General features: G+C 47.3%; 1 protein-coding gene across 3 annotated transcripts in view; it reads left to right on the top strand.

Annotated features, from left to right (window-relative positions):
* The first annotated feature begins 1282 nt into the window (after positions 1-1282).
* The window catches only part of Dapk1 (death associated protein kinase 1), a 159900-nt gene continuing 149913 nt past the window's right edge, over positions 1283-11269 (top strand). For 2 of the 3 annotated variants that reach the window (XM_028772011.1, XM_028772014.1), the window contains exons 1-2: positions 1557-1630; positions 1944-2115. In XM_028772011.1, the coding sequence (XP_028627844.1) occupies positions 2054-2115 (62 nt within the window). In that variant the 5' untranslated portion in view covers positions 1557-1630; positions 1944-2053. Of the gene's footprint in view, positions 1394-1556; positions 1631-1943; positions 2116-11269 lie in introns of those variants that run through there. The other variant, XM_028772013.1, reaches the window with a different exon arrangement.

Consider the following 11269-nt stretch of genomic DNA (forward strand, 5'->3'; position numbering starts at 1 on the left):
TGGCCCCTTGGAAAATAAGTTACACCGTGTTTTTCATTTTTTTCCAACAGATATATTCATTTGCATGCTTCCCAAGTGAATTACCTTTTTATTTATTTGGTTTTTGTTGTTGTTGTTGTTGGTTTTGGTTGCTGTTATTATTTTTATTGTATTTGTCAATTCTCAAGATCTTTTTGTATTGATTCTCGGTCCAAGCACTTAGGTCAGTGGTACCTTCTAATCTCATTCTTTTATCATGCCCGCTGGGCTCTTTCCTTGGGCTGGTTGGAATACCTTTTTTTCTGTTTGTGTTTGCTTGGAGACATGTACTCCAGCCTCGACTCCAACTTGCTCTGTAGCTGAGGCTGGCCTTAAGCTCCTGATCTTCCTGCCTCCTTCACCCAGGTGCTGGAATTACAGGTCTGTGCTACCACTCCTAGTTGGGGACGTATTTAAGATTAAGATCTGATACATGGCCAGAGGAACATTCTTTTGCTTTGCTTTGTTCTTTTAGGCTCAAGCCTCCAGAGTTGAAAAATATCTGTTGAATAGAGAGTTTGAGCAGTGGTGTGGATATGAACTCTTTGCCGAGTTCACGAATAAACTTCGGCAATTCTAGGCAGCAGGATAGAATCCCCTTTAGAAACCTAATTAAGCCAGGAGCACGGGGAGAGACCTAATGAAAAATGGCTGAATGGATACTGGTTTCACGGGTGGATCCAGGGTGTCTGCATGGACTGGCCAGTTCTCAGTAATCCAATGCAAGGCAAATGAATACTGTTTTGACAGTAAAACAAACAAACAAAACATAAAGATACTGTAACTATTTTAATAATGTTTTATTTAACCCGATAGATGATAGATCCAAAGCACCATCATTTGGACATGTACCTAATATGAAGACACGTCTACGGCGATTTTCATTCTTATTTACACATTGTCTTAAACAGTGTCTGGTGTGTATTGTACGCTTAACACAGCTCAAGCCGGACTGCTGTGTTTCAATTGAGCAACCACAGTACTGACAGAACTCCCAAGCTTTGTCGGGCCTCTGATATCTCAACCTTTTCCTTCCTGGATCTTGAGCATCTCAGCTCAAAACAACCGGCGGGAGACGCCCCCTCTGATGAGGTCCCTGCTGTCCTCCCTGGGTTTTTGTTGTCAACACAGAAGAACAGAGCGACCTCATTTATAAGCTATTTGTTTGCTATCGTTTCCATCAGGGCGTGGGCGTCTCCGGGGCAGGACTTTATTGATTTCTGTTTGAAACCGGCTGTATTTTCTTTTGTGGTTTTCCCTGTGCGGAGCACGTCGTCTGTCCCACACGGATCCCTGGGTTCACACTCTGGGGGAGACGAAAGCCTCCGGCTTCTTCGAAGCGGGCGGCAGAGGGCAGCCGGGCGCCGAGTCACAGGTGGGGCGCGCGCTCGGTGCGGGCGAGTGGGTGTGTGCGGGGTGCGCGCGGCGGGGCGGGAGCGCGGACCGGGAGGAGCCGCGAGCGCAGCGGAGGAGGAGGCGCGGAGGAGGTGGTGGCTGCGTCCCCGCGGGGCCGAGCTGCGCCCGAAGCAAGGAGCAGAGGCCGCTCGGAGCTGCCCGGGACCGGGACCCGCCGCGGGGCTCAGGGCACAGGGAACGAGAGTTGCGGGGCCGGGTGAGTGACCGCCGCAGGCAGTGGAGGAGTGGGAGGCCGGCCGGGCGCCGGGCGGGGGAACAGGTGGCCGGGCCGGGCGCTTTGTGTCCCTTCCCTGAGCTGTCCCCATGTCGTCCGGAGGCGGAGGCAGGAGCCCGGGGACCGCAGGCACGGGGCTGGGGCGCGGCAATGCGGGGTGTGGGGGTCCCCCAGCCCAGACTTAACAAAGGGCGCATGGCCCCTGCCCGCAGGAGGCCTCGAGATCGGGGTCGAGCCCCGGGGACCCCGATTTTTGGGGGGTTTACCGTTTCATTCTTCTCCCCATGTCTTTCAGAGGTCTGCGGGTTGGTGCATGAGGGGCCCACAGCATCGAGGCAGCGGTGGGGATGGTTCGGGCCGCGGAGCCGGAGTGGCCTGGGCTTTGGTGAGGCGTGACAGTCTATCATGACTGTGTTCAGGCAGGAAAACGTGGACGACTACTACGACACCGGCGAGGAGCTGGGCAGGTACCAGGAAGGGGTGGCGGAAGCGCGCGGTGTGTGTGTTGGGGGGCTGTGCGCGGTAAACAGATGCTGCTTAAACCAGGCATCCCCCTGGCTGGCTCTTCTCTGAGATGTGCGGATGGCAGAGGAACTGGTGTCTAGCCAGCTAAGGCCGGGGATGAGGAATAAACTGCCTGATCCGAGGGGTGGAGAGGCAGCCTACAATGCAGTTACTGTGCACAGGGTATGGTCAGAACCCCTGGATAAGAACAGACTTCATTGTGTGCACTACTAACTCCTGTCAGCCTTCACCCTTCTGAGACAATGAGGCAAACGCAAAGAGTCTAACTGCAACTGGAGGGACCGCCCATGTGTGATTTAAGCAGAGTACAAGTTAATTAATGGACACTTGTGCTGAATTTTCAGTGCAACAGCAGCCAGGATTGGTTAGACAGGCGTGGAACTTGCCAGATGTTGGCCTTGGATTTTGAAACTTCTTCCAACCAGGAATTTAATTCCCAGCTTGGTAGTGGTGGCTTCGGAGTCGTTTATGGCGGCTGCCTAGATCCAGAGCGTACCAACACGCTGTGGGGGATGCAATGCTGAGCAGAGTGTGTTAGTGTCTAGGTGCACAAAGAAGATTTCACTTGTGAGCCCTTGATGACTGCTGGGTATCCCTTTCCATTAGCCCACCAAGTGTATTGATCTCTGCTTTATGCGAGCAGAGAGCCCAGTGTTCTTACCTAGATCTAAAATTTGTCTTGTGGAATTTGTGTATTGGCATTGTGACAGAAGTAGGCAAACGGGCTTATAAACAAACATAGTTGCAATTACTCACACAGAGTGTGTATTGAGATTTGTATTTTTCCATATAACCCCTCCCCCCTTCATACCAAGCTTCTTTTTTTTCTTCATGGAAAGGAAATTAAAAGGGGGAGAAAAGACCAACACCCTCTATTACCTAATAGGATTTTGAAAGATGTCTGACCAAAACTTTAAAATAATTCAGATAGCCCAGGAAAGAAAGAGGTCTAAAGAGTTACTACTATACAGGGTGTTTATGTGTAAGTTCACTGTAGCCTTGAGGCATCTGTGGAGCCTGTGCAGAGGAAGACGATACTCTTATCGAAAATCTTAGTAAGTAAATAAAAGGCAGGGTTCTGAAAGATCACGTGTCATGGATATGGTGAAGACTGAGGTTGAGAGTGTGCAGTTGAAATACTTGGCTTAAATGGAATTCAGCCACTCTTCCTCCTGTGTTTTACAGAAGATGAATGTGTATGGGGTTTAGAAAATAAAAGGGGTGGGGAAAAAAGGTTTTGATACCATTCCTGTAAGGTTAACAAGTTCTATAAATTATCTTGCAAAAAGGGATGGGGAAAAATTAGATGAGATGATTGTTTTATGAATAAAATTCATTGACTTTGTTTCTCTTAAAATCCTTTCGTGGGCTAAAAGAATGGGGGAGGGGGTGGGGCGTCCATGCAGTTAGCGAGTGGATTTTTGATCTTTGTTTCGTGGTTGTGATGACAAGGACGGCGGTTTGCTCATTTGTCACTAATGTTTCCTCTGATTTTGGCTCTTGTCTACTATTCTGTGTATAACTATTCTCCGAGAAAGACTAATTGACGAGTTGTTTATTTAATAATTCATGTGACCTAGGAATTTTTAAGAGGTGCTCTAGAGCAACCGGGAGTTGGAATTTTTAAGAATGAAAACACACATCTATTGTGATAGCTGCTCTTGTTTTTGCCAAAAGATGAAGCACGTGGTTGGCTTTTTCTAAGGATCTTCCACAACCTGTGGTTTTATCCTGCCTTGAATACCATCACTTCTGCCAAAAAAGCTTTGATATGAGGTGCACAGGCAGAGAAGATGTGACACACGTGGTGTCATATGTCTCTGGAAGACTGCGGGTGGAGGGAAGGGTTCACAGGTAGAGAACTAGGTATGTCACCTGAATGCAGGGTATCTTTGTTAGGGTTTTACTACTGTGAACAGACACCATGACCAAGGCAACTTTTATAAGGACAACATTTAATTGGGACTGGCTTACAGGTTCAGAGGTTCGGTCCACTATCATCAAAATGAGAACATGACAGCATCCAGGCAGGCATGGTGCAGGAGGAGCTGACAGTTCTACATCTTCATATGAAGGCTGCTAGTGGATGACTGACCTCTAGGCAGCTAGGGTGAGGGTCTTATAGCCCACACCCACCGTTACACACCCACTCCAACAGGCCACACTGTCTAATAGTGCCACTCCCTGGGCCGAGTATAGTCAAACCGTCACATAGGGTGATGCTAAGCTCTGAGCTCTGAACTGCTAAGAAGAGCTTTAAGTGGACTAGTATTCAGTTTAAAACTGTGTTTAGCATGTTTATGAGCCTATGTGTCTGCCACATAAGTGCAGGTGCCTGTAGAACCGAGAAGAGGGTATTGGATCCTTCTTGTAGGCAGTTATGAGAAACCTGGTATGAGTGCTGAGTATTGAACTTGTGTCCTCTAGAAGAGTAGCAAGCCCTCAACCACTGAGCTGTTTCTCTAGCCCCACCTATGTTTCTTTAGTGATCCTTAAGTATAGCTGTTCATCACGTTAAGTGGACCCAGGAAATCCTTATCTGGAAGAGAAGGGATGAGTTTTAAGGAAGTAGAACACACTATTGTTATTTAATTTGGAAAAACTGGGCGGGTGCTGCTTTTGAATGCCTGTTATTGCCCCAGAATGTAGAACTTCTTGTTGACTGCTAAGAACTTTAAAACTTCCGTGGTTTTTGTCTGGGAGTGACAGATGAGATCAACTACCAGACAGATAAGCTACACCAAAACCTAACTTTGCATTTTGGTGGCTTTTTGACCTCCCTGGTCAGAACTGATAAACCCAGTACTTAATTCATAGAACCTGTGAAAACCAAGTCATTTAAGGGGTGGAGACAGTTTATAAGGTCTAAACCAGAACAGATTATCTGTAGGACTGACCTGGATGGGTAAGCGTCTGAGACAGGCTGATGGCTCCATGGATGTCTTAGGAATTCTCATCTGTTTACCAGTTTGAGGAGGCCTGCTGTGTGACAAGGGTCCTTCCTGGTGGAGACCTTTTCTGTAAGCAGGCTGTCTTTTTGGCTTCTTTGATTCAGATTACTGCAGCTCTGGGCTAGAGCTCTGTCCTCCAAGCAGAAGTGGGGGGTGGGGACAGGGGTGTGCATTTTCTTTAGAAGATTTTGGAGTCTTTCAGTGCTAACTCAAGGAGGCTGTCTAGCATTTCTTGCCCTCTCCTGAGAGGCTGAACACAGTGCTCCTTCCATGGTATACCGTGCTCCCCAAGAGGAGTTCTAATGAGAGCACCTTTCAGTACTGTTATGTGTAGGTTGTTTTAATAGCCCAGTGTACCCTGGCATCTTTTCTTAGCTGGGACTTTGGGCAGCTGTTTGCTGCTGCTGGCTTGCCTACACTGGCCCTGGTTAAACTCTTGGCCATCACTGAGCTTGTCCTGTAAGTTTTCTGGGTTCCTTCTTGACTACTGCTTTGCTGAGGGACTGGCCCTGTCTTCTGTTTCATGATCTGATCTTACTTGGTCTTATAGTAGCCCTCTTCCTTAGTAACTCTGATAACTTTCAAAAGAGTTATTTGTGTGTGACTGTGAGAATGTGTGTGTACGTGAAGGTGTGTTCACATGTGCACATGTGTAGAGTCTGGAATGCCTTTCTTTTTCAGTCTCTACCTAGTCCTTTAAAGCAGGCTCTTTCCTTCAACCTGGGGCTCACATTTTCTTAGGTAGGCTAGCAGTCATCAAGCAATCATCAACTGTTTTCCTTCCCCCACTCTTCTCTTCAGAGAGGAGTGAATTGTAGGAGTGTGTGAGATATCTGCTTGTATGAGTGCTGGGATTTGAACTTCCAACCCCCTGGACTGTACAACAAACACCTCACAGCAGTGAGGCATCTCTGAGGCCACTCTGATTCCAGAAGCCAGATAGATGATGATTTGTCTGCAGGGTCAGCTCCCTGGGTTTTTTTATATTACTGTTCGTTATGATCCTTGCAGCTTACAGCTTGCTTGGGAGTTCCTTCTGGGTATGTTCTGTGGTCCAGTGTCCCTGTGGTTCTTTCTCTACAGGCTGTGTGGTGTGCTGAAGACACAAGGCCAATGTATCAGAGCTACCAGGGCAGCAGAAGAGAGTGGACTTAAGGCGTAGACGGTAGTTGTAGCTGTTAATGCCTTGGTACACTGTTTTGGACATCTACAATTATATGGTCTTGGGTGAATTCGAGACAATGGCCCTGGGTTTATGACACATAGTCATTGCCTAATGTTGTTAATTTAATAACCCGTTTTCTGTATTATGGCAGGTGCCACCCTGCACAGTAATAGCCTACTTGATCTCCCAGGTAGCGACAACCTTAGGCTTTCTCATCATGTTCTCATTCATGGTGCTGAATTAGATGGATGACGCTTAGTAGGTGTTCAGCAAATGTGTGGCGATCGACTGATTGGGTCCTTGGGAGATATGGACCTTCAGTAAGTGGGGACCATGATGAAGACAGACACTGAAGATATCAAACCTTCAGCTCATGGAAATGAAACCTTCTCATGTGCATTCTCTGCCACCCAACCTCAAGGAAGCATAGCTGCCCAGATTTCCAAAGGGGAGATCAGTTTTAAGGACAACAAATGGAGTGGAGCATTAAATATTTCACATCGGCTCTGATGGCGGTTAGAAGCTTGTAATTCAGATTTATTGCCTGCCCCATTTGGCATAAAATCCATAGGCGTTTTAATTGAAAGTAAGAAGTTGTGAGAGGGTAATGGAAAGGCAGGCACGAGGCTGGTGGTATTTATTAGGGAGGCCAATTTGGTGATGGAAGGTTTGTGTTCTGGCCCTGGGCATGAACTTAGGCACAGGGTGGCCAGTAGCCGAGCCAGTAGTGGTCAGGGTTTAGAGCTGACTTCCTGGGTTGTGCGCATGCTCTTCCACTCTGGACATGTGTCTTATCTTGCTTCTGGGAACCTGACGGATCAGTTGTGTAGACATGCCCCAGGGAAACTGAGAGAACCGGGATGCTGAGGGAGAGCTCAGTACATTTCAGTAGTTGAGAGGACACTTATTATCTCTTGCTCCATGTTCCCCTGCTTCCAAGAACTTGTCAGTCCCTGAAGGCATGGACTATTTCCCTCCAGGTCCTGTGGGGAGACTGGGGAATGACTGGGTGGAGAGACACAAAATTTACTGCAGGCTGTCTCCTCAGATGGTATGTGTGTGGGGTTGGGGTGCAGGCAGACTAAGTCAAGCTGACTTAGCATGACTGACTCAGCATGGAAATGTATCCTTAATTCTGAGCCAATTGTTGTGTGTATCCAACCTAAGCATGATGCTGTAGAAATGCATTTCTGATCATGAGAGAAAAGAAAGCATGTGCTGACAGGAGGTGGATGGATTCCCTTACCATCAGGCAACCTGAGGCCGCAGGGATTGTTGCCCGGGAGAAGCCTGGTGGTCAGCATCTCCCTTCTCTTTGGTGTTTAGTCAGAGTAGCTTTCCCAAGACAGCTGGTTAGAAGGTGACTGAGATCATCTGAGGGCCTGGCCCAGGCTTGACCTATTATTTATAACGCTTAGGCTGTGGTGATTTTCAACCCCCCAACCCCCAGAGCCAAATCAAGTTGCAAGTTGGAATTTGAAAGCTGTATCTTGGCCACTTCGTGCTCTGCACCCCAGCTGACACAATGTAGAAGATAGTTGAATGCATGCATTATCTTGGTCTTCCTGGGACAGAATGCTTGGCGAAAACACGGAAGGGTTTTTTGGTTCATGGTTTCACCTCCCCACCTCCCACGTCAGGGACTGTGAATGTACCACAGTGGGAAAGCCCAGCAGCCTCCTTCAGGTAGCTCTGGATAGGAAGCGGAGGTCTAGGTGCAGCTACAGGTTAGGCTATGTGTAGCCTCTGAAGCCCCACCCCTCGTGACGTACTTCCTTCAGTTAGACCCCACCTCCTAAAAGTTCTAAAGTCTGTGCGGGATGTTTCAGATTCAAACTGCTACTGTTTCCATTCTATAGAAGCCTGGCAAAGCCGGCCATACCTATTCTGGTTCTGAACAGAGTGCTCCCTCAGGTCTAAGGATGCTCCAACCATCCTACCGTTTCCTTGTGAATTGTTCTCTGAAGTTTCCAGCGACACCAGCACACCTGTACGTACTGTCATGACCTGTGTGTAGTCAAGTCCCCAAGTTAATCGTTTAGTATTTTGTAAACTTGACAAAACTCTTAGGTTATAGCTTAGCTTCTTAGAACGGTAGTGTGAAAGACTCTGGTCTTCATCCTCTGGGTCCGTCTAATGACGAAGTTTTTCATTTCATGGTCATTGTAGCTCAAACCTAGTGTGTGATCATTTGGGATTTTATTGGGAAGGTGACATCGATTAACTTGCTTTGATTTTCTGGAATATCTCAGCAGAGTAAAGTGCATCTTCCCTTGACCTCGAAGGGGGTTTCCATAGCTGTGTATTATTAGTAACAAGTCTTCATGTCCCTTTCTGGATATTCTAAGTGGATTCCTTTAAGTGGAGGAATTAGGAGAGGATGGACGAAAGAAAGTTAGCATTTGATTTTCTGTCCTCCTATTAATATGGTTTAGATAACAATATAATAATAACCTTCCCTGAGTTACTTTCGTCTTTCTTAGGAAATAACAAAAGGTCCTGCAACCCCAATGCTGGGCAGAGGGAGAGGGAGAGGATCTCGGGGCTTGCTGGCTCTGAGCTTAGTTCCAACTGAGTGAGAAACACTGATGGAACAGACAACCAGTGTCCTCCTCTGACCTCCGCAAAAGCTTGGGCGAGCTCACACCCTTGTGTGTACCTCATTCGTGCACCATCCCATTACCTCAAACTGTTTGGGGAAGGCATAAATGGAACAGGTGAATTTTATGTTTAGAGTTTCTTCACTGAGCTGTTTGTGTATAGGTAAGTCTTTTAAATTCTGAAAAGAAGAAAAAAAAAACCAATAGCAACCAGAAAAAGAAAAAAAGCAATCCTAAACACCCAGGGTCCTGATCGTTTTGGGAGAGGGTCACTCGTAGTCTCTATGTTTCACTTGCCAGATTGAACAGGTTTCCAAATGGCTGAGTATTTCTGTTATTTTTCCACTATTTATTTATGTATTTATGTATGTATGTATGTATTTATTTATTTATTTGGGGTAACAGAATGAACCCAAGGCCTTGGGCTATTCCACTGAGCCACACCCTCAACCCACCTCTTGCTTTAGGTTTTTGGGGTATGTATGTTCATGTGCGCGCATGCATGCCTCTGTGTGTGTGTGTGTTTATGTGGATGTGTGCTTGCTTGTGGAAGCCCCAGTTCATTCTTTAGGAGCTTCTGGCTAGCTGGCATAGGATTTATTTATGTCTCTACTTTTCCTCCCCTCCACCGTTTACCCCCCCCCCCCAAACTAGTTTTATAAGTGTCCACTACCATGCCTGGCTGGGTGCTGGGAACTGAACCCTTGTCCTGGTGCTTGAGTGGCCAACACTTTACTGACTGAGCCATTTCTCCAAAACCCACCTTAACTTTTTTTTTCTCTCTTTTTAAATTTAACACAGTGTCTCACCGTGTATTCCTAGCTGGCCTGGAACTCACTTTTGTAGATCAGGATGAACTCAAACTGCATACCTCTGTCTCCTGAGTGGTAGGATTAAAGGCATGCACCACAAACCTGGCCGTGTCTTTCCCTTTTAGTATAAAATTGTCCAGCCTGTTTTAGACATCTTGACAATCTCTCATGCTCGGCCTGCAGTGCAGGATTTTCCAGTCGGAAAGAATAATCAGTGCCTTTCTGCTGTCCCATCCTGAGGAGGGTTGGAGTTTCCTCTGTGCTTCCCCCTATCTGCTTAGCAACCCAGAGGCCTGTCTGTGGCCCAGTGGCACAGGAGGCAGGGTTTGTACCATTTAAGAAATAATGGAAGGAAAAAAAAAAGCGGCGAGCTCTGCTGGGGAGAAGTGGAGAATCCATCAGTGTTGATGTCGGCTCAGTTCTGATACCATCATCCTTTGGGAGAGTCTGTGTTGCATTGGCTCCTCTGTACAGCCCATCCCTCCCCCCTGTACAGCTCATCTCTTCCCCATGTTCAGCTCTCCCCTCTCCCGTGTTCAGGTCACCCCTCCCCCATGTATAGCTAATCCCTCCTCCAATACTCAGCTCCTCCCTCCTCCCTATACAGCTCCTCCCTCCCTATACAGCTCCTCCCTCCTCCCTATATAGCTCATCCCTCCTTTCTTCTGTGGTTTGCAGGGAGCAGCCGAAGTGTGTGTTTCTGGGAGAGAGATGGAGTTAAGGCTGCTGCTTTACAGGAGAAAACCTGTAAAGGTTTTGGAGAAATGGCTCAGTCAGTAAAGTGTTGGGCACTCAAGCACCAGGACTAGGGTTCAGGTTTATACACATGCAGGCACACCTGTACTCACAGTTAGACATGTATACACATGCAGGTACACCTGCACAGTAGGTGCAGAAGGTGTGTGCTCCCTGTAGAGGACTTAACAGATAACAGATACCGCTAAAGTCAGAGGTGAACTCACCTGCGGTGCCACAGATGCCGCCCTAGCAATCCGTGCGTGAGCCAATAGTATGACTGTGACTGAACTTCGCTGGCCTGAACATGAGAAATCTGGTGTGTTCAGGAATCCCAACTATTTGATGATGGACAAGCTGCTCAGAGTGTTATTTTGGATTTTTCACTCGAGCAAATCTTTGTTGATGAGTTCATCAAATATTCCAAAGTCTAAAACACTTGTGACTTATGATACTCAACTTGTAATTATTGATCCGTCCATCAGATGGCAATCAGCCTGTCAGAGAATTCCTCTGTATACCTGAGATGGGGTGAGACACTCGGTAAAGTGTTCGCTGTGTAATCCTGAGGACCTGAATCAGGATCCCTAACACTCAAGTGGAAGCTGAGTGAGACAGCAGGCGAATGCCTGTAATTTCAGCCCTGGGGAGTTAGAGACAGCAAGATCCCTGGCGTTTGCCGGCCAGTTCATCTAGCAGAACCAGTGAACCTCAGGTTTAGTGAGAGGCCCTGTCTCAAAAAGTACAAAAGGAGAAGTTGAGGAATATATCCAATGTCGGTGTCAGATTTTAAGCATCCACAAGCAGGCATACCTGTGCTCACAGTTAGACAT

Source organism: Grammomys surdaster, unplaced genomic scaffold (assembly GCF_004785775.1).
Source record: "Grammomys surdaster isolate TR1022 unplaced genomic scaffold, NIH_TR_1.0 211, whole genome shotgun sequence".
Taxonomy (NCBI): Eukaryota; Metazoa; Chordata; class Mammalia; order Rodentia; family Muridae; genus Grammomys; species Grammomys surdaster.